This window comes from Engystomops pustulosus, chromosome 1, assembly GCF_040894005.1.
Source record: "Engystomops pustulosus chromosome 1, aEngPut4.maternal, whole genome shotgun sequence".
NCBI classification, from domain to species: Eukaryota; Metazoa; Chordata; class Amphibia; order Anura; family Leptodactylidae; genus Engystomops; species Engystomops pustulosus.
In genome coordinates this window covers 99,059,826-99,083,453 of record NC_092411.1, presented here as the reverse complement: position 1 = coordinate 99,083,453, position 23,628 = coordinate 99,059,826, and the positions used below count along the sequence as shown (strand labels likewise).

Below are 23,628 nucleotides of genomic sequence, written 5' to 3'. Positions count from 1 at the left end.
TTTTTTACATTGCGCGCTCTATAGTAGTACTAAAAACAGATTGCACTGCAAAACACAAGGCAACAATAAGTAATTATGTTTGTTAGAAAAGTGGGGAAGCAAAAATATTTCAGTGATTCTTACGACTGAGTTTGACTTTGTGTTTTTAAGGGGTTAAAATCAGCTTTAGTATCATTTCTACTAAGTAAGACGCGTTACAATTCTAGCTATAATATAATTCAAGAAGATCCTGTGATTTAGATGTATATGCTCATTCATTCATACATGCAGGATTTCTAAAGAATTCCTTGGCCTGTCACGCCCCAAGGGGAGGGCAGGACATTGCGTCACTATTACCAGACACTTCCCTGTATGTGTGTGAAATAAGAGGTGAGTAATTATTAAATGCCAGGCATAGATTTTAGGGTCGTGACTAAAATTGCTTGTATACAGGAGGGACATCTCCTCTATTTACTTTATAAAAGTCATGTAAAATCGTGCAAGGGACATCAAACAGCAGCTCCCAAGAAACTGTGTGAGACGATTCATTTCCTGTTTAGTTAGCACATGCTGTGTCAGAGTAAAGTGAACTTCTTACTGTGTTGTGTACATACAGTATGTGTTTGCATCTACAAAAGGCATCTGCAGATGTTTGCCCTGTAGGGATTTTTGTGCGAAACCTACATATATATGTATAATCTTCAATATATATATATATATATATATATATATATATATATATATATATATATAATGAATGAATGTATGAGCATAGATACTATATACTTGATCTCATGTACAGTAATCGTAACATTTCCTTCTGCTCCAGCAGCAGTATATTGTCTATGGCCATAATCAGAGCTTCATAGCCCTTTATTATTTTAATTGGAGGGATTTGCTGAAACCTAAATCTACGTTTACTGTGATAGCTGAAACATTATCTGCCATGTTAATTTTCTTTTATCTCCCTTTACATGTGCTTTATCCAGGAACCTGTATGCATGCTTGACTACCTAACCTCGTAGCATAGGTAAGTACTGATACCGACCTACTGTAGCTAACTGTATACACAAGACAACCACTAGCTGATGGCTATTTATCTTCTTTCCACAATAAACATTCGGTCATTGGAGGAGGTTTCTCAGGTCTTGTACTACAGTTGTTATTATTGTCCCCTTCAAGCCAGCTCCACAACAAGGGGTTGAAGTAGTTGTTAAGAGGTTAATGAAATTGAGTATTTTGAGTTTTTATTCATATTTTTAAACAATAAGAAAATAATGTTGAGGGCTTTTTTTTAAGTATACTTAGAGAACATCAGTACAGGTGGGCTGAATAACTAGTGGAATACACATGATGGGATTTCTGTGGACTAAGATGCCACAGTCACAATTGACCACAGCATCTAAAGGATGAAATTGCCACTTTAGACACAACTGTATGGATAGCATCCTACCAAAGGCATTACTTACAGCTATATTATGGGGTTAAAAGGACCAGCCATCTCTTTTGATAGATCTGTTTTTGTAACCAATTGTACTAAACAAAACACTGTTCTTTTAACCTTCAGTCTCCCAACCCATAACACAAAAATCTGTTATTACTTTTTCTTTTACATTTGCTTTTATAGATGAAATGGAATGAACCAATCTCGAGGAATGAATAACAATAATATTGTACCAATCACATCGCTAACTGATTGGTCACTTATTGACCAGGGACACTTTGGATCTGTATATAAAGCAAAACATACAGATTTTAAAGTAACTTTGGCAGTTAAGAAACTTAAAGGGTAAGTTTAACTTGCTTAAGTTTTGCTATTTACCGTATGTTATATAATAATAGATACATTATATGATGATCAAATATCAATAAAGTAATAGATTTATATTCTATGTCTGTTAGAGGGGGTTTCCACCTTCGATAATCCCTTTTCACTAGGCCCTCCAGCTGTTGACAGAAAGACTGTCTCCTGAGACTCACTACAATTCTCACTTTGACAAGTAAACACTCCCTGCTACTTCAGTGACTTGGAAACGCACTAGAATTCTGTAATGCTTTCAGACTTTTGTCCCATTATCCAAGATATACTATTGTGTCTGAGCCAGTATTTTGCCCATGTTTGCATGAAAAAAAGTGTCTTTGGAGCTTGCACATGTATTTGTTATCTTCGTGAGCCACAATTGTGTCACGGTTGTATTTTGTCTGAAACTTTTTTTAAACTGTGCACCTAAAGGGGGTGTGGCAGTGTGTGTTCCTAGTTTGTGCCACATTTATTGCTCAGATGTGCCACTTTTCTGTAAAACAGATCATATAAACTAAGAGCAAGTGAAAACTAAAATTAGGCATGTTGCAAAATGTTTTATGTATCTGGGCTATTGTTTTCTACATGGCAACTGACATGTCCATTAATTTTCATGGACATCTGGACAATGAGAAAGAAATTGCACCATGCACTATATTTTTCCTATCTGCGACCACAGGCTTCCATTGAAATCAACAGGTATACAAAAAAATAACATGTTTTTTTTATTAAAAGTGGTTGAGACGCAAGCCAGATGGTGAAGGAGGGAGCTGAGTGGGTGCACTGCAAATCAGGGCATGAAATAGAATTTGCCCTATATCTTGCGATGCAATGCACATCGATGGCCTAGCTGCCATTTTTGCATCTAGCTCAAAGTCGCTATTTGTGGACATGTACATGAATCCTAAAGGTCAATGAGCAACTTGGCATTGATGCAACATATGAGTCTGCTGTGAGACATCTCAGTGACTTACCAAATTCCTGCTAAAAGCATTTGTTTCTATGAAGAAGACTTCCTTCCTGGATTTAAGAGAAAGGGTGAAACCTAGTCTATGGCAAAAAAGCCTTAACGTTAGGTGTCTGTAATATGTCAGCATAAATACAGCCTAAAAAAGGATGTCTAATCCATGCCAAAATAGTGCTTTGGTGAGATCCATAGTAGAGAAAATTGTATTTTGTTGGTTTTATTATTTTTTTCTTTTATTTGTTACAGTTATGTACCAAAGGACCTTAAAGAACTTATTTCTGAGGCAGAGAAGATGGCCTCCGCCTCAGCCAATCCTTATGTTATTCGTTTGTTTGGAATCCTGGAGGAAAACAGGAGTGGACCCCCGGGTATTGTGATGGAATTTATGGAGTATGGTAGCCTGTTCACCCTAATGGAGAGAGTAGATACTATTCCTTGGGCCTTGAAATTCCGTATCATTTATCAGGTGACCTTAGGTATGAATTGGCTGCATAATTTGCCCACTCCACTGCTGCACCTGGACCTCAAAACAAGGAACGTATTGTTAAATGAGGAACTGCATATAAAGGTGAGATAAAGGTGGTGCTTTTGGTGGAAATTTATGTCACAATAACATGAATAATGCTGTACTAAGGGCCGGCGCCAGCACTGGACATACCTGGGCAAGTGCCGGGGCCCAGAGCTGCTGGAGGGGCCAACATAAGGCTGTACATAATGAATCCATGGGCGTGAGGGTGGCTGTATCTTATTAATTCAAGGGGGGTGAGGGGGCTGTTTGGGATGATAAACTAGGGAATATTCAATGGAACAGGAGACTGTTTCAGTTTCCAAATTTTTAATGCTGCCACGTGAGTTCACTGCAAAGAGGCCAGGGGACTACTGAAACCTGGAGCCGACCCTGGCTATACAGCCCCCGGGGTCCGACGAGTGCCTGGGGCTGTGCAATCACTTGTAAACATTGTGACCTACCTCCCAGCATTACCCTGCTGTAATCTACTGAGCATGCACAGCATTAGGAGGCTCTGGCCTTCTGATTTATATGGGGGGAAAGCTGTGCAACTCGCCACTGCCTGTGATTTTTCAGCCATAAAAGGTTGCTGGCTGCAGCAGGTGCACAAGTGGGGGGCAGGAACAAATCATGCTGGCCCACTCACCACCGTCACCAGCCATGCACCCCTTCACGCCTTTTCGTGTCCAGTTGGCGTGGAGGTGAAGAGAGAAATAATCGCAATCACTGGGGGTTCGTCAGTGATTGTGACTATCTCAGGGCTTGTACACCAGAAAACTGGCATACAAGCTCTGATATATTATCCCCCATTTAGGAATGAGAGCCATGCTCACAGGAACTTGCTCTCTATATTGAAGAATAGATGTTATGATGTAATTACCCAATATAATAATAAGGTTACAGACATTGACTACCAGGATTGAACAAATGTACTGTAAAACATACTTTTCATATTTTTACATTCCTACTTATCGTGTCTTATAGTTCACTTATACCTGAATGAAGTTGGCCCCCCACTTTGTTCATATCAAACAAAATTGGTGTCAAACGTTTGTGATACGTTTGTGAGGGCTTGTGCGTGCAGCAGAAATGCTTAATTATTAGATATTATTAAAACTTTCCCAAGGTCATCAACGGTCAACCAGCCCCCCCCTCTCCCCCACATTGCCCAAATCAAACAAAAATTTGAGCAGCACAAACCAGCACAAACGTAGAATAATTGATTGCCACCAGTTTTTTTTTTGATTTGGGCAATGTGGGGAGGGGGCACTAGTTGACCTCTGATGACCTCTGGAAACTTTTATTAATATCTTCAAAACGATAGCGGCAGAAACAAAAATTTCTGCTGCACAAACCAGCACAAACGTTTGACACCAATTTTTTTTTTATTTGAACAAGGTGGGGTGGCCAACTTCACTCAGGTTCCACTTATAGGGGCACATTTACTTACCCGGTCCAGTCGCGATCCAGCGGCGGGTTCTCCGACGCTGATTCGGGTTCTGCCGGGATTCACTAAGGTCCGTGCGCCGATATTCACCAGGTGTCGCTGCTGCGCCGAGGTCCGCCGGAGTTCACCTGCTTTTTTCAGGTGTATGTGAGTGCTTGATCTTGCGACACAAATGGCTTTTTAAATTCTGCAGTTTTTCCGAATCCTTCGGGTTGTCCGGTGGCCACGCCCCCCGATTTCTGTCACGTGAAAGTCGGCGCGATTGCGCCAAAAATCGTTCGCGTGCGCCACAATCCTGTGAAATACAGCGCAAAACGGAAATATTCGGGAAAAACCCGACGGATTCGCGGCTGCGGACCCTTAGTAAATGTGCCCCATAGTTTTTCTAAAGTTATAAGCACTGCACTGGTCATCAGGTGGTCCTACCTTCAGTTGAATATATTTCTCTATGCATATAAATATAGATTAAACTATCTGTGTCATGGTGAAATGTAGCATAAGATGCTGAGAAACAAATGACTAAATGATCAATGCTGAATTCTGGGTTCAACAAAATCCAAAAATAATGTACATTTTACAATATTTTCATACATCAGAAATTCTGTTTTGTGTTATCTCCCTCTTTTACATATTTTATAGACCTTACTAGTCTCAAAAAAGATAATTGTGTGTTAATAGCCCTCACTTGTTCCCTAATTCCCTGTTCCATGACTGTAATGTGTGTTTAAAACATTCCTTTTGGCTACTATTTCAGATCACAGACTTTGGATTGTCCAAGTTTACCTCTTGCCATGGAGCTGACGACTGTGATGGTGTAGGAGGTACACTGGAGTACATGCCACCTGAGGCTTTTCAAGAAGGATACAAGCCAAGCACATCTACCGATGTTTACAGGTTTTGATTATTAACATAATTACGTTATTCTGCCATCTAAGATCCTTCAATCTCCAACCATTAGCAAATTGTGCTCCATGCATTTGATCACATAAAATCACAGCATGCCTCCTGGGGAGGAGTACAAGTCCATGGAGAATGACTATAACACAAAAAGGAGGACACGGCTCACTGCTAGTAGGTCAGTGTTCACGGAAGGGGCACGGCTGGGTGCATGGAGTCCTGCTATCTGGTCCAGAATCCAGATAAAAAGGATACTGGCAAAAGAACAAACAAACAAAGGAGGGCTCCAGCATCCAAAAAATAGTAGAAACTGTTAGAACATCTTCAAAAATGTATTGGGTCTTCATTAAAAGCATGTCATGCAAGTGTCATGCAATTGGAAATCATGAGAGAAAAACACCTGTTACCATAGTAAATAGCAAACATTGTGAATACAATAGAAACTGTTAAATAAATATACATAAGATCTTGCTTATAGTTTAAACCTTTTCTAAAACGAGTGTCCAGATTCAAAAGGCAAAATGCTTCTTTAGAAAAGTAAACTTTCTTCCAATTTCCTCCTCAATTTGGTTGCGGAACCTGTTCTATAGCAACTACATTCATGCTACTAACAGACCCTGCATGGACTTCCTTATAGTGTTTAGATATACAAGAGAGATTAGTGTACTAATATACTCGATATAGTGTAGGGATTTGCACCTGTGGTATGTTCGCTTATGCGTCATTTTAACTTACGTACAGTTCAACCAAAGTACTGACAGGAGCATTTGGAACAATGTATCAGATATATCACATGTGTGGATTTACAGTTATTGTAAGTTTTGAAATTATACATTAATTTGGCACTCACGGAACTACTTTTTAGCATAAATAGCAAAATTAACTGCCTCCAACTTCAAGCCAATTTCTCTTTTGTAGTTTCTCAGTGAAGACATTTGGATAATAGGTTGCCCAGTGTGGTAGCTCTGGTAGTCAAAAATTAAATACCGTCTTTCAGTATTTATTTTAACATGGTTCATGTTGTAGAATCGGAAGATGTTTTTAATAATCCCCACAATAGACTGAAAATGAATACTGTACTGTGTACTAAAAGTAATTCTAGATGTGTCTTTCTGTTTTTTCTTTTTGGGTTGGAGGTAAGAAATACATCATTTCAAATTCCTGATTGAAATCCTTCTCTAGTGTACAGGCCCCTTTGGCTCCCCAATAGGGAGATGTTTTACAGTGTGGGAGGGGTGACAGCTGTTGGCACACAAAAGTGTATTTCCTGAAGTAGGTTTACAGTATTGGCTAGTATAAACTTCTGCTTTTCCAATGTCACCCACCAAAATTATATCTAAAAAAGAAATATAGTTGCATCATAATTACTGTTTTTATGAAGGTGCAATCTCAATGCAAGACTAACTCTCCGAAAGGTATTTTTTGAGAGAAGCTATGTCCTGGGCTGGAGGTCTCTGCCTGTGAGGGCGGGGTCCAATCTGTCTGGGCAGGGGGTTTCAGCCTGTGAGGGGTGGCATCTGTCTGGGCTGAGGGTCTCTGCCTGTGAGGGGAGGCATCTGTCTGGGCTGGGGGTCTCTGCCTGAGAGGGGGGTTCTGTGAGCTGGGCTCTGTGTGTGTGTGAGGGGGGTATCTGCCTGTGAAGGGGGGGGAGATATGTTTGAGCTGGGGGTCTGTCTGGGCTGTGGGTCTCTGTCTGAGCTGGGGGTCGATCTGTCTGGGCTGGGGGTCTCTGCCTGTAGGGGGAGGTCTCTGCTCGTGGAAGGGGGCATCTGTCCTGGGATGGGGGTCTCTGCGTGTGTGGAGGATCAATCTGTCTAGGCTGTGGGTCTCGGCTGGGGGTCTCTGTCTGTATAGATGTATTACTGGGGGGTGAGGCAGCTGTATGTGGATGCATTACTCAGGGTTAGGTGGCTGTATGTGGATGCATTACTGGGGGTGAGGCGGCTGCATGTGGATGTATTACTGGGGGGTTGGCAGCTGTATGTTGATGCATTACTGGTGGGTTGTCGGATGTATGTGGATACATTACTGGGGGGTGAGGGAGCTGTATGTGGATGCATCATGGGGGTGAGGAGGCTGTATGTAGATGCATTACTGGGGGATTGGGGCTGTATGTAGATGCATTACTGGGGGGTTTGGCAGCTGTATATAGATGCATTACTGGGGGTTTGGCAGCTGTATGTGGATGTATTACTGGGGAGAGGCAGCTGTATGTGGATGCATTATTGTGGGAAGAGGCTACTGTATATGGATGCATTACTGGGGGGTTGGAAGCTGTATTTGGATGCATTATTGGAGGGAGAGGCGACTGTATGTGGATGTATTACTGGTGGGTGAGGCAGCTGTATGTGGATGTATTACTGGGGGGTGAAGCTGCTGTACGTGGATGTATTGCTGGGGGAGAGGCAGCTGTATGTGGATGCATTATTAGGGGGAGAGGAGACTGTATATGGATGCATTACTGGGGAGAGAGGTGGCTGTATGTAGATGCATTACTGGGGGTGAGGCGACTGTATGTGGATGCACTAATGGGCGGTTGGAGGCTGTATGTGGATGCATTAGTGGAGGTAAGGCGGCTGTATGTGGATGCATTACTAGGAGGTGAAGCGGCTGTATGTACATGTATTACTGGGAGGTTGGCGGCTGCATGTACATGTATTACTGGGGGTGAGGCGGCTGTATGTAGATGCATTACTGGGAGTGAGGCAGCTGTATGTGGTTGCATTACTGGAGGGTTGGTGGCTGTATGTGGATGCATTACTGGAGGGTTGGTGGCTGTAAATGGATGCATTAATGGAGGTGAGGCAGCTGTATGTGAATGCATTACTGGGGGGGTTAGGCGGCTGCATGTACATGTATTACTGGGAGGTTGGTGGCTGCATGTAGATGTATTACTGGGGGTGAGGCGGCTGTATATGGATGCATTACTGGAGGGTTGGCGGCTGCATGTACATGTATTACTTGGGGTTGGTGGCTGCAGGTACATGTATAACTGGGGGGTTGGCAGCTGCATGTGGGTGTATTACTGGGGGTGGGGCGGCTGTATGTGGATGCATTACTGGGGGGTTGGCGGCTGTATGTGAATGCATTACTGGGGGGGGGGTGAAGCTGCCGTATGTACATGTATTACTGGGAGGTTGGCGGCTGCATGAAGATGTATTACTAGGGGTGAGGCGGCTTTCTGTAGATGTATTACTGGGAGGTTGGCGGCTCCATGTTGATGTATTACTGGGGGTTAGGCGGCTGTATGTACATGTATTACTGGGGGTGAGGCGGCAGTATGTACATGCATTACTGGGGATGAGGCGGCTGTATGTACATGTATTACTGAAGGTGAGGCGGCTGTATGTACGTGTATTATAGGGGATGAGGCCTCCACCAGATTTTGCGCCCAGGGGCCCCCACCAACCTTAATCCGGCCCTGTTCGATGGTCGTATAAAAATATTGGGGTTAAATTTGAATTTTTGATGGTTTTTTGTTCTTATTATGTCAGGTTGTCCTCCTTGGTAGAGTTCAAAGAATGGTCATATAGAAGTTTCATTTCTTCTTCTACCGATTCCTGGAACATGTCCATTTCCATGGAATTAGCATTTAGCGGATGGAAAGAAGGGTTCTTAGTTGTGATCAATGTTGATTGTATGAGGAGGTTGTTTTTCAGTATGTACAGATGTTTCATCCTTCATATTAAAAAAATGTTTCTTAACCAGAGATGAGCGAGCCCTAAAATGCTTGAGTGCTCGTTATTCGAGTCATACTTTTTCCGATGCTCGAGTGCTCGTTTTGAATAACAAACCCCATTAAAGTCAATGGGAGATTCGAGCATTTTTCAAGGGAACCAAGGCTTTGCACAGGGAAGCTTGGCCAAACACCTGGAAACCTCAGAAAATGATAGAAACACCACGGAAATGGACAGGAAACAGCAGGGGCAGCATTTTTTTATTTCAATATGAACAAAACATGGAGAAGAAATCAGAAAGCAAACTGTAATGCGGATTGCTGAATGCCCCGATACTGATGTGAACAGAAAACCATATTAGATTATGCCACACGTGGCGTACAGTATGATTCACCGGCAGAGAGAATGTGGATTGGGATTTCTGGAGACTAGCTTGCTAAACAGTAGCAGGCAGACTAAGCTAGATGAAATTGCATTTGCACCACTGACAACACACAAAAGGATTTTGTGCTGTGACTTTCACTTTCACTTTTGAAAAAAAAATAAAAAAATCGGCAGACTGTGCCTAATTCAATCAAACCCCCAATAAATTGTCCCACTTAGCAGTTTGAAATGGATATGTGTGTCACTAAGAGCCAAAAATAACATTCGCAAGTCTCCCTGCAAATTCGTCACAATATGGTAGTAGCTGCACTACTAGGGCCAGCAAGCCCAGCCCAGCAAATTTTTTTAAAAAAATAACGCTATTGTAGCCCTAACAAGGGCTGTTGGGTTCTTGTAGAATTACTCCTGTCTAACACTAATCTAATAGAACACCCTAACGCTATCCCTGACCAGCAGCAGCTCTATCCCTAACGGCATCCAGAGAGAGAATGATCCGAGCAGCGCGGGCAGGCGCTAGTCTATTCCAGGGTCACCTGATCAGGCCAGCCACCACTGCAATCGACATGTAAGTGTACCACGTGATGCTGGGTGTACTGCAGAGTCTCCTGGCTTGTGATTGGCTCTTTCTGGCCGTCAAAAATCAAAACGGCGGGAGATGCCATTTTCTCGAGCTGGCGAAATATTCGTCCAAGCAACGAATAGTTGCGAGTACGCTAATGCTCGAACGAGCATCAAACTCGAAAGAGTATGTTCGCTCATCTCTATTCTTAACTGTTAGCAGTCTAACCAATCTATCTACATCCTCGATGGTTTAATAAAGATCCATACTATTAGTTGGTGCAAAACTCAGTCCTTTACCTAATACTTTGATTCGACTGTAAGATAAGATATTGGCCAATTTAAAACTCTAGTGTTCGTATGACACCTAGGTCCATGTTGACAAAACACTCAATCTTCCTTTGGAGATTTGATAATGATGCGATTACTTTGTTGTTTGACGGACAGTGTAAGTCCTCATTTGTTTGTTGTTTTTTATGTTTTCTTCCCACTCTCCTGTATTTGCTTGGGCTGGTGTAGCCCTGGATTTGTCTATTTTGATCATTGTGGATCTTTAGAGGAGGCTGTGCTTTTGCAATCAGATATATCTGTATTTGGATTAGAATCACACCCTGAAGACTCGAGATTTTGATCTGCCCCTGATCAAAAACTTGATTTGTGGCATAGACCTCCAATTCTCGGCTAATTTTTTCTCTTTTTTCTGTTTGCATAATTTGTGTTTCTAAGCTTTTCAGATGGTCTTGTATTTTTGATATGCTTGATGTCTCATATTGTTTAGTTGAGTTCGAATCACAGTGATTTCCTCTTGTGGTGAATTAAGAGGTTCCTGTTCTTTTTTAATTATTAGACAGATTAATTGAAGAGAGCAGTTTGACATAATCTGGTTCCATTCCTGTTCAAAATCATTTTCTTGTTCAGATGAAGGTAATTTTCTGATTCAGAATCCCCTTGGGATCATTGCTTTTGTAACATAATTTTGCAATGTTTTGGAATCCCACCACAATTTTGGTCAATAAATCCTCAAGCTTGTATAGAAGGGTACGGTTTGCTGATGCTACTAGGCTAAAGGACCTTAGATGATGTCATCCTGGTCAGAAGGCGACCCCTCTGAGATGTTCCCCCTACTTCAATACTGATTTTCAAGTGGCAATTTGAACAGACCAATCTATTTTCCAACCAAAGACCTATTTTTGATGCAAATCTTTTAGTAAAAACTTCTATGAGAAGAATATTTTCTTAAACCCCTTCCCAACATTTGATGTAATAGTACTGCATGGCGGGAAGTGAGTTCCCTCATTATGCAGAACAAGCAATCAGAGCAGCGTTTGTTCAAGCCAACCGGTAAAAGAAATGTTTTAGTGTTTAGTTTTTTTAATAAAAATAATTAGTTAAATAAATTAAAAGTCTCCTAAACACCAACATTCACTACACTCTTCTAATAAAAAAAACACAAAATCACCTAAAAACCCCTACATATTTGATATCACAGTGCCCATAACAATCTGTAAAGTCTATAAATTAGAAACATCATTGGACCTGTTCGCTGAATGCCATAAAAACAAAACTCGGAAAATGGGCCATGGAAACAAAAAGTATAATTATGTCCTAAACAGTCAATTACTTGGTAAAACTGAAGCTGAAAAGGACTTGGGCGTATTGGTGGATGGTAAACTTAATTTTAGTGACCAGAGCCAGGTGGCTGCTGCTAAAGCAAATAAATTATGGGGTGTATCAAGAGAGGAATAGATTCTCATGATAAAGACATAGTTTTGCCCTTATACAAATCCCTGGTCAGACCACACATGGAATATTGTGTACAGTTTTGGACACCAGTGTATAAAAAGGATATAGTAGAGCTGGAACAGGTGCAGAGGAGAGCAACCAGGATTATTAGGGGAATGGAGGGATTAGAATACACTGACAGATTACAAAATTAGGGATTATTCAGTTTAGAAAAAAGACGACTGAGGGGAGACTTCATTACAATGTACAAATACCTGAACGGACAGTACAAGGATCTCTCCAAAGATCTTTTTATACCTAGGCCTGTGACCAGGACAAGGGGGCATCCTCTACGCCTAGAGGAGAGGCGATTCTACCATCACCATAGACAAAGGTTCTTTACTGTAAGAGCAGTGAGACTGTGGAACTCTCTGCCGCAGGAGGTTGTTATGGCGGACTCTATGTACATGTTCAAGAGAGGCCTGGATGCCTTTCTGGAGAGCAAAAATATCACGGGTTATGGGGATAAAACATTTATTTAAATCTTAAAGGTTGGACTTGATGGACTTGCGTCTTTTTCCAGCCTTATATACTATGATACTATGATACTATGAAAACTTGCCAAAAAAGTTCCAAAAGTGATTTCAAAAAGTGATAAAAAAGTGCCAAAATGTTACCACTGAAAAGGACAACTCATCATGTAAAAATAAGCCCTAAACCAGCTCTGTCAACAAAAAAATATTGTTATGTCTACGAAAAAATGGCAATAGGAAAACAAATGAGATTTTCTCTATATTAGTTTTTCTTCAGTAAAATTGTAAAAATATATATTTTTAAAAACTATATAAATGAGCTATCACCATAATCGTAGTGATCTATAGAATAAAGATAAAATATAATTTTTATGGTAAGGCGTATGGCCCCAAAAAATACAAAAAAAAAATAGAAAGGAAACCAGAATGAATTATTTACTTTTTCTCCAAACATTGAAGAGTTCATAAAATCAAGTAAAATCATTAATTTAATGACTAAAATGAAGAAGTTGTAAAGTGCATTTAATCTCGCAGAAAATTAGCCCTTATATGTCCAAATTCGAAAAAATTAAGATGGCATAGACATTAAAAAGTGACGATGCAAATCTGCTCTTCAATACACCTTCCATTCAATGCCCTGGAGTGTGTCCATACAGAAGATTACCACCGCATACGGGACATTCGGAAAATGTTAGTCATCTAGTTTTTGGAAATTTTTTCCAAATTTACACCTTATATCCATTTTTTTCATAAATAAACGCAAAACATACCACCAAAATTTTTCAACTAACATGAAGTGCAAAGTGTCACCAGAAAACAATTTCAAAATCACTTGAATATGGTAAAGTGTTCCAATGTTATAACCCCTTATAGTGACACAGGGCAGATTTGAAAAAAATGGGCCGTGTCAGGAAGGTGAAAAGTGAAAACTTTGGCGGCAAGTAACTGTGTGGGAAAGATATAAATCCTAGAACTCAGTTGCAAAATAGTTTTCTAACTTATTGAGCAAATATAAAACAAATTAAAAACAGTTCTGACTAGGATCTGCTCTACTGTTTAATAATGGACTTTAACACTGATTTATTAAAATATACTAAAGCCGTATGCTGCCCGTTCAATAACGTATTGCTAATGGCGGAGTTTAACTGCTGTGTGCATCTGTCCTTACATCCAGTCCACTGTTGAAAAGTAGGTGAAAAAGCAGGCCTGGTTAACCCTATCATTCTAGGGCAGTGATGGCAAACCTTTTAGACAACGAGTGCCCAAACTAAAACCAAAACCCACATATTTTTTGCAAAGTGCCAATGAGACAATTTAAGCAGGAACTTTAAGCATAACTCCCTGTTCTGTCACAGGTTTAAATTATAAAGGCACATGAGGACACCAATACAGTAGAAAGAAGAAGTAATTCAGATCATCATTGTAGCTTCTTTCCAGGGTCCTGGGACTGCAAGAGGCCTTGAGTCCTATCTGGCGAACTCTTAGCTGGGGTTATGTTGCGGGTGCCCATAGACAGGGCTCTGAGTGCCACCTCTGGCACCCGTGCCATAGGTTCGCCATCACTGTTCTAGGGGGTAGGTGACATATAAAATGCTAGACAGAAAAGCATGTGCCGAATTTATCAAACATTGTGCGCAATGCAATAAATTCAATACAAATGACGTCACTAGAGTGACATTTTAAATTCCACTGCTGGATTATTATGTGGAGCAGTACAGCAAACTTGAGCAAGTAGAAGACGTGTAAGGGTACAAAAGCCTTCAGTTTTACCCTGGAGCCCTGTCAATGCGGTGCCAAGAATACATCTCAATGCTCCCGATCTTGCTGTTACAAGAACAAAAACTGCACTGCAAAAAGAATGGAATTATGTAAACTACACCCCCATAAATGAAACATTTTTGAGCATAACTTAAAGAGGACCTTTAAGGAATGAGAAGGGAGCCATGTGTTAAATTAAGATTGACAGAAGTGGCATGTTGGGGGTGCTAAATGATACTGCCATCCTGAACTGGAAAATAGGTAGTTTTGTATCACGATTGTCTAAAAATTATGGTTTTGGCTATGTTATTTGCAAAACTCTGGTATACTAAACATAAAATACATTACGCTATTTTGAGCTCTTTCAATATTGAAAGATTGACTTAAGCCCCTGCACCAGTTTTGCACATGTATTTATCAAGTGTCCAAGAAACGTTTGTGAAGCACGCTGCACTATACACAACATGGTTGTCATGCACTGTCCGACAGATTTGTGTGGCACGCCCCATGTTAAAGGTGCACCAAAAAAAGGTGCACTCTGTCGGAGCAGTGCAGCGGGTGCCAGATTCATGAAGAACGTGCACCTTCTGCACACTACACAGTAAAACTTTTTCCTTTCAGTAGACCACCCATTTTTCAGCTTACACAGTTTTCGCTTTATGTATGTCATTTGTTTTGCTACTTTTACCCGTTAATTATATTGTGACATTCCAACAATCTATTTTTTTTTAATCATTGAAGGTATACAACTATTGTGCCCATTGTTTTTTGTGTTTTCTTTATTCATTCACCATGTTCTTTTTATAACTCTATGATTCAGATTGTTTTACACTTTTAGAAAACAAATACAATATTCACTGAAAATTAGCTTTTTATTTAGCTATTACACTTAAAATGAGAAAACATTTAAAATTCACATTTAATAATATATTTTTTTTCTTTTAGTTTTGCCATCTTATCTGCTGTGGTTCTAAGAGGGGAGAATCCATATCCTGGTAGGAATGTATAACATTGGAGGGGCTTTAAGGAAAGGGTTCTAGATTCAGCTACAAAACCTAAAGTACATCTTAACTATATAATTGAAAGTGAGGTGCTAATTCCACTGGTTAGCAAACGATTGCTATTCTTCATTGAAATATTTTAGTGAAACATATCCAGATCTACTAAAATCCATAACATACATAAAAATGTCTGATATTAATTGTTTTTTATTACTTCAAGCTTTGTACTTTAGGTTTAATGCTTCTATCCCATGGGTAAGAGATATAGGGGCAGATTTATTTACCCGGCCCATTCGTGATCCAGCGGCGCGTACTCTGCGCTGGATTCGGGTCCGGCCGGGATTCATTAAGGTAGTTCCTCCGCCGTTCCACCAGGTGGCACTGCTGCGCTGAAAAGCATTGGAACATGCTGGAGTTCACCGAGCCGGGCTGAGTGAAGGTAAGTGCAAGCTCCGCAACAGATTTTTTTTTTTAAATGCGGCGGTTTTTCCGAATCCGTCGGGTTTTCGTTCGGCCACGCCCCCCGATTTCCGTCACGTGCATGCCAGCGCCGATGTGCCACAATCCGATCACGTGTGCCAAAATCCCGGGGCAATTCAGGGGAAATCGGCGCAAATCGGAAATATTCGGGTAACACGTCGGGAAAACGCGAATCGGGCCCTTAGTAAATGACCCCCATAGTTTAAATTATAGTGTGCATGGAAAAAGTATACAGACACTAAAACATACATCTTACTGCACATTAACCCCTTCCTTCCTATGCCATTGTTCGGTTTTGCTATTCCATTTTTAGCTCTCCTCCATTTAGTATTATGGGGGCTTGTTTTCTGCATGACAAATTGTTGCATATGGAAAAGTGGGGGAAAAATCTTAAATGCGGTGAAATTGACAGTCACAGAGATATGAAATGTAAGGGTTTTAGTCATTTTTTAATAGATTTTCAAAATGAAATCCTTTTATCCCCAAAAATATTCTTTGTTTCACCATATTCTGACACCAAAATATGCAAAAGTTATTAGAGTATGAAGCTATGTAAGGTGTAATTTTTTTCATTGCTACCTGTTTTGGACTGTATAACCTTGATAACTTTTTATTTAAATTTCTATGAAGTGTAAAATGGTGAAAATGTGCCAATTTGGACACACTATTTTCCATTAAGGGGTTCACTTTTGGGAAAAAAACATTTTAATATTTTGATAGATTAGGACTTTTGGATCAGGACAATACCTATTTTATTTTTATACCATTTGTAGCGGGGGTATTTGAACTTTACTTTTTTACTTTTTATTAACATTTTTTGTTACTGTATTTATAGACCACCAGGGGTACTTTAACCCTAGAGTAGAGGTTATCAACCTTTTTAATGCCACAAGTAGTCACAGCTCCTGCCCCCAGTGGCCAGTCGTCACAGTGATGCTCCTACTAGTCACAGCACCTGCCCTCAGTAGCTAGTAGTCATAGTGATCCCCCAGTCATCACAGCGCCTACCGTCAGTAGTCCCAGTGATAATGCCAGTAGGCAGTAGCTATAGTGATGCCCCTAGTAGTCACAGCACCAGCGGGTCGATGGCCACCCAAATCACAGACCAAATTTAATATGAATATTTTATACCTTCGTACATGAAATCCTCGTACATGTGTTCCTGCTCTCAATACACATGTACACAAGAGCTATTTCAGGACTTTGAAGGTCCTCCAAAGGTCCTGAAACCGCAGATTGAAAACAGGCAGAAGAGACACATCCCCTATTCTCCAAGAAGCTTTATTATAGCACCATATATAGGAAGTGAATCAAAGACTTGTAGGGGCTATAATATTTATACAGCCCATGGCCCATAGCAGTCTTAATCCACCGCTGCACTAATGCCTGTAGCAAGCTGTAACACTAATAGCCCCAGTAGCCAGCAGTCACACGAATGCTTTACTCACCTTGCCACCAATATAATGGTATGGAGGTTTGTAGAAAGGGGTTAAAGGGCAAAGATTAAACAGTAAGCAGGTTATCCACTAATTACTACATTTATATATTATCTGTTAGTTGCCAAATCTGCTTTGATACGTGAACTTGTTCCTCGTGGTCAACGTCCATGTCTTAAGGAACTGGAAAATAAGTCATCAGTGAAATATATAAATGAGGTACTTGAATTGACGAAACGCTGCTGGGATAATGACAAGTTCAAGAGGCCTCCCTTCAGTGGTAAGTAACACCTGATAACTTGGCTCTGGTTACTATAAGAAGTGCTGTGTCTCTCTCCTGTACACTGCAATATAAATAAAGTAGTAAAAGAAACACACCCAGAAGACAAAAAATAAACTGTCAAAATACATATTAGTATAAATTATGTATTTTAAAATCTTTTCTAGAGATTAGGGTTAAGGATAAGCCTGTAATATTTATATTTCACTGGCATAGAGATAGCAACAACACCATACAGACATGTACAACATTTATATGCATGTATACAGGGAAAAAACAGTGGCCCACATTTATCAAGAATAGTGCAAACTGCACTAATGTGGAGTGTGCAGAGTGCATGAATCTGGTGCCCCCTGCACTGCTCCGACAAAGGGGCATAACTACAGGCGGTCCCCTACTTAAGAACACCCGACTTATAGACGTCCCCTAGTTACAAACGGTCTTCTGGATGTTGCTATTTTACTGTACTTTAGCCTTAGGGTATAATAATCAGCTGTAACAGTTATCACAGGTGTTTGCAATTACCGTAAATACTTGAGTATAAGGCAACCCAAGTATAAGCCGAGATGCCTAATTTTAACACAAAAAAACTGGAAAAAACCTATTGACTTGAGTTAGGGTGGGAAATGCATTGGTCACAGTCCCCCCAGTATATAGCCTGCCAGCCCCCTGAAGTATATTGCTTGTCAGCCCCTGCCCCCAATATAATGCCCGTAGGAAAAAAACAAAAGGTTTACTCACCTTCTGACGCCCCCTGGCAGGTCCTCTTCTATCCATCGAGGCTCCACCATCGGCTCTGTGTCCCTATGTGCGCAGTGTGCGCAGTCCGTTGCAGACACCATGACATCAGCCGCTCGCTGACATCATAGTGTGTACCAATCCTGAAGCACACATTAGAATGTCACGATGCCTGCAACGGACCACGGGGGATCCCGGGGCATCGATGTATAGAAGAGAACCTGCCGGGGGGTCGTTGGAAGGTGACTACACTTTCTTTTTTTTCCTTGATCCGAGTATGAGCCTAATTAGGGTTTTCAGCACATTTTTTGTGCTGAAAAACTTGGCTTATACTCGATTATATGCGGTAAGCATTATTGTTATTCCTGGTTCTTATTGCAACACAATTTTTTTAAAATCCAGTTGTCACCAAGACCAAAACTATTTTGGCTGGGGTTACAATTATAAAAAATACAGTTCGGACTTACATACAAATTGATCTTAAGAACAAACCTACAGAACCCATCTTGTACGTAACCCGGGGACTGCTTGTACAGTGGTTGCAGCTATGGCAGCCGCTTTGGGGCCTAACAGTGTCAGGGGGCCCTGTCATCTGACGTGACACTGACAACACGTGATGCAGACACTTTATAAATACATGTGCCAGCAGTTAGCACATTCTTGCAAAGTCTTGCAAAGTCAGACAAAAAAAAGTGGTGCAAACACTTTAATAAATCTGGGCCAGTGTGTTTACACACAAACATTTTCTGATAATGTTGCATTCATTTGAACATGTGATACCTAAGACATCTGTTCCAATGTATAGAAAACATTTTAGGTTGCAGAAAGTACTAGAACAAATTCCCTGTTCAAACCTTTACTTAGTGGATTTTTTCATGCTTTGTACCACTAACAGAATGCTGTAACAAATGGGAGAGATTTTTCAATTCCTATAGCACATGTGAAGTGAGACGAGCAGTAAGACATGTACAAGACAAGTTGGTGAGTATATTTTAAAAGATCCTATTGCAGACTGCTGTAACACATTTGAATGTAAGATGTGTGTAAGCTGTTGTTTCAATAGCCCAGGTCCTTCTTTGGCTTCATGCACATGGCCATGGATTCCACAGCCCAGAATGATTTTTCAATTGTCATTGGCTAATGAATGTAGCTCACCCACATAGGAGACAAACAATGGTCTATGGGACTGTTGTTTGCACCCAGTGAAGCTACATTTGTTGTGGGCAGGAGGACAAATTATGTAGACGGGATTTCCATAAAACTCTACAACTTGTGACATACTGTGTTCCCATACATTTACATTTAATGTAAAAATTATTTTCAAGGTTCAAGGTTTATTTATAAATCCAGAAACCAAATGGTTAAAAGAAATCTACCATCAAAATCCATCATGATAAACCAGGGACACTTCCTCATAGATCCAGGCACAGTAACTGTGGTAATCTTTTTATATTTGTTATCCATAACCTCTTTCCATCTAAAATCAACTTTTAAAATTGCTCTAATTATACTAATTCCTCCTTCCGTGCTGCAGATTCACAGGCTATTAGAGTGTGCACAGAGCACTTCCACTGTCTGTGAATTTGGCTTTGGTAACACCCCCAGGAGCCCTTCAGGCCCATTTATATAATTGTATATGTTGATTATAGAAGATAGAAGATCATGGATAACTAATATAAGAAGATTACCACAGTCACAGTGTCTGTATCTATGAGTAAGTGTCCATGATTTTGATGGCATGAATTCACAGGTCCCAGGTGATGGATAGTTGTGTCCTGGGTACAGGCTATTACAGCTATGATGTGTTCTTATGTTCAGAGGATGCACCATACTGGCCTGAAATACATTGAGTAAGTGATTCCCTTTCCTGCTACGCTGCTACAGATATTTTAACCTATTTAGAGATAGTCTTGAGGAGCTTTAATGGGATTGCTGACCTACATTTATATCTTGGATTGTATTTACAATGAAGGAGTGTGTTTTGTCTCTATGCACCCTGGGGGGAGGTGAGCTGGATGTTTTCTCTTTTACTTCAACACAAAGTGCTGTAACATATTACATGGTGACATACATCGAGATAACAAATGTTGCATGCTAAAAACCATTGTTAGCCACTGTTAGAATATAATGTAAATAAATAACAATATGTAAAGTATAGCAATGAATGATTCTAATTAACGGTTTTACTGCTGTCACACGCAAACCGTCTATTATTTAGTGTTCTTTGCTAACATTGGTGGATTAGGCCAACTGATGTCACACATCTAGAGGATGCATCAGGATTTTTTTTAACATTTCTATTAATTTTACACAAAAACCAAAACAAAAAGACTATACAGTATTAATATACAGTGAGGCAAAAACAAACATAAAACAAAAGTAAAAGAAAAATGTCATAGAAATGTCTGTTCCCACTTCTATTTATGCAAGAGAAATATTTCTGTCATATTATAAATAAAAGTACAGAAGACATAGAATCCAGAAGACTTGAATGTCATAGCATCTGGTCTATTATTTTCCTATAGAAGGTATTCATAGTATCATAGTTTGTCCGTCAGGGTTAACCAGGGAAGGGAAGGGATTGGATGAGAAAGGGATTTAGGGACAACAATTCTATATAACATAACCATCAATGTTACTTAGGTGTAAAAAGGCATCTAGACCCTTCTTGAAGCTCTCTGCTGTCCCTGCTGTGACCAGCGCCTGAGGCAGGCTACTCCACATATTTACAGTTCTCACAGTAAAAGGGCCCTCTGGTGATTAAACCCTTTTTGCTCCCGACAGGGACAGTGCCCCCTTGTCTTTTGATTTGATTTAATCTGGAACAACTTTACACCATATTTTTGTATGGACCACTCATATATTTATATAAGTTGATCATGTCCCCTCGTAGTCGTCTCTTTTCCAAACTAAATAAATCTAGTTGTCTTAATCTTTCCTCATTACTGAGACCCTTCATACCCCTTATCATTTTTGTGGCTCTACATTGAACCCTCTCCAGCTCCAGGGCATCCTTTTTATGGACCAGTGCCCAGAACTGGACGGCATATTACAGGTGAGGCCGAACCAATGCCTCGAACAAAGATATTCAGTACAGACAGTCCCCGGGTTACATACAAGATAGGGTCTGTAGGTTTGTTCTTAAGTTGAATTTGTATGTAAGTCAGAACAGTATATTTTATCATTGTAATCCCAGCCAGAACTTTTTTGGTCTCTGTGACAATTGGATTTTAAAAATGATGTATTGTCATAAGAACCAGGATTAACACTAAAGCTTCATTACAGACACCTCTGATAACTGTTACAGCTGTTTATTGTAGCCTAGGACTAAAGTACAATAAATTACCAAAATCCAGTGGTCCGTTTGTAACTAGGGGTCGTATGTAAGTCGTGTGTTCTTAAGTAGGGGACCGCCTGTATATGGCTTAAATTTACATTTATCTACCACAGGAAAATCTGATCATCTCTTTAAAAGGCATCCATTTTTCTTTAACCCCTTCACGCTCCGCGGCGGATATATCCGCCACGGAGCGCAGTGACTTAGCGCTCAGTGGCGGATATATCCGCCACGGCTCCTATGCCGGCTCGGCTCTGGATCAGAGCCGAACCGGCATCGGGAAACACGGGGTGCCGGCTGTAACTAATAGCCGGCACCCCAGTGTAACACCCGCGATCGGAGTTGTCTCCGATCGCGGGTGCTTAACCCGTTAGATGCCGCGGTCAGCGCGACCGCGGCATCTAACAAGTATCTGGGGGGTCTTTCCCCCACGATCGCCCCCCCCGAACCGTTTTCGGGGGGCGCCGATCGTTGCTATAGTAACTCTGGGGTCCGATCTGGACCCCAGAGTTACTAGCAAGAATTGCCAGTAAGATGGCGTCTGTGACGTCATCTTACTGGCAAAGTGCCAGCCTATGCAAGTGTATAGGCTGACACTGATAATACTCTGCAATACATGAGTATTGCAGAATATTATCATGAAGAAGCAATCAGATGATTGCTTGTTCATATCCCATGGTATAAAAGTGAAAAAGTAAAAAAAAAAGTTATTCAATAAAAAAATAAAGTCATAAATCACTAAAAATGCCCCAAACCCCCAAAACATATAAAGAGACATATAACTCAAAAAAAAAGTCTAAATCATAACACAAACCCCACATATATAGTATCACCGCGTCCGTAACAACCCGTAGAATAAAAGTAAATCATTATTGAACCCCCACGATAAACGCCGTAAAAAAAAACTGTTATAAACCCTCCAAAAATTATGATTTTTACCTTTTCAATCCCACAAAAAATGATATAAAATGCGACCAAAAAACCATATGTACTCAGACATGATACTGGTGCAAAGTACAACATGTCCCGCAAAAAACAAGCCATCAACCAGCTCCGTAGCCAAAAACGTAACAAAGTTATGCCACTTGGAAGATGGCAATACAAAAATTATAGATTTTTCCCCACATTAGGGTTTTGTTTGACAAATTTAGTAAAACGTAAGAAAATATATTCATGTCTGGTATCCCCGTAATCGTATCAACCCATAGAATAAAGATAACATGACTATTAGTCTATACGGTGAACACCAAAAAAAAAAAAGTCAAAAATCCAGTACAGAATTGATGCTTTTCTACTCCTGCCCTCAAAAAAAGTTCCTAAATTTTCAACAATAGGTGATACCAACCCCAAAATGGTAACAATGGAAAAAGCATCTCATCCCGCAAAAAAAATGCCGTCACATGGCCCCAATAACGAAAAAGCGAAAATTTTATAGCCTTCAAAAGGGGCCAATGAGGAAACTAAAATCCTGGCAGCTGCAGCGCCCTCCTTCCCTTCTGCGCCTCGCTGTGCCCCCATAAAACAAGTAACGGCCACATGTGGGGGGTCTTTGTACTCAGGAGAAATTGCAGAACAAATTGTATGGTGGGTTTTCTCTTTTTATATTTTGGAAATGTGTAAATTTTGGTGCTAAATGAACGTATAAGGGAACAATATGACCATTCTAAATTTCACCTCCATTTTGATTCAATTACTATGAAGATCTCAAGGGGTTAACAATCTTCGTAAAAGCTGTTTCTGATAGTTTGAGGGGTGCAGATTTGAAAATGGGTAGATTATATAGGGGGTTTTGATGCTAAATATGTAAAATTTCATTCAAAACTGTATTTATCCCCAAAATAGTCAATTCTGAAAATCCGGAAAAGCGATATTCTATTTGTAAGCCGCGTGACGTCAAAATAAATTATCCAGACATTTCAGAAATTATGAAAATGTAAAGTAGACAAATGGGAAATGTTATTCAGCAACTTATTTAGCTGGTAAATCTATCTGCCTGAAAACGTGATGATTTAGAATTTCGAAAATGGCAAATTTTTCAAAAAATTCATCATATTTTCTTTTTTTTGTAAATAAACGCAAAACTTATCTGCCAAAATTTACCACTAAAATGAAGTACAACATGTGG

At 40.3% G+C, this 23,628-nt stretch overlaps 1 protein-coding gene across 1 annotated transcript in view; it reads left to right on the top strand.

Moving 5' to 3' along the window:
• The first annotated feature begins 313 nt into the window (after nucleotides 1-313).
• Nucleotides 314-23,628, top strand: part of LOC140128248 (receptor-interacting serine/threonine-protein kinase 3-like) — a 35,416-nt gene continuing 12,101 nt past the window's right edge. The window contains exons 1-8 of the mRNA XM_072149811.1: nucleotides 314-369; nucleotides 969-1,009; nucleotides 1,607-1,768; nucleotides 2,994-3,315; nucleotides 5,457-5,596; nucleotides 15,177-15,226; nucleotides 17,270-17,428; nucleotides 19,062-19,147. Coding sequence (XP_072005912.1) covers nucleotides 1,617-1,768; nucleotides 2,994-3,315; nucleotides 5,457-5,596; nucleotides 15,177-15,226; nucleotides 17,270-17,428; nucleotides 19,062-19,147 — 909 coding nt within the window. The 5' untranslated portion in view covers nucleotides 314-369; nucleotides 969-1,009; nucleotides 1,607-1,616. The remainder of the gene's footprint in view (nucleotides 370-968; nucleotides 1,010-1,606; nucleotides 1,769-2,993; nucleotides 3,316-5,456; nucleotides 5,597-15,176; nucleotides 15,227-17,269; nucleotides 17,429-19,061; nucleotides 19,148-23,628) is intronic.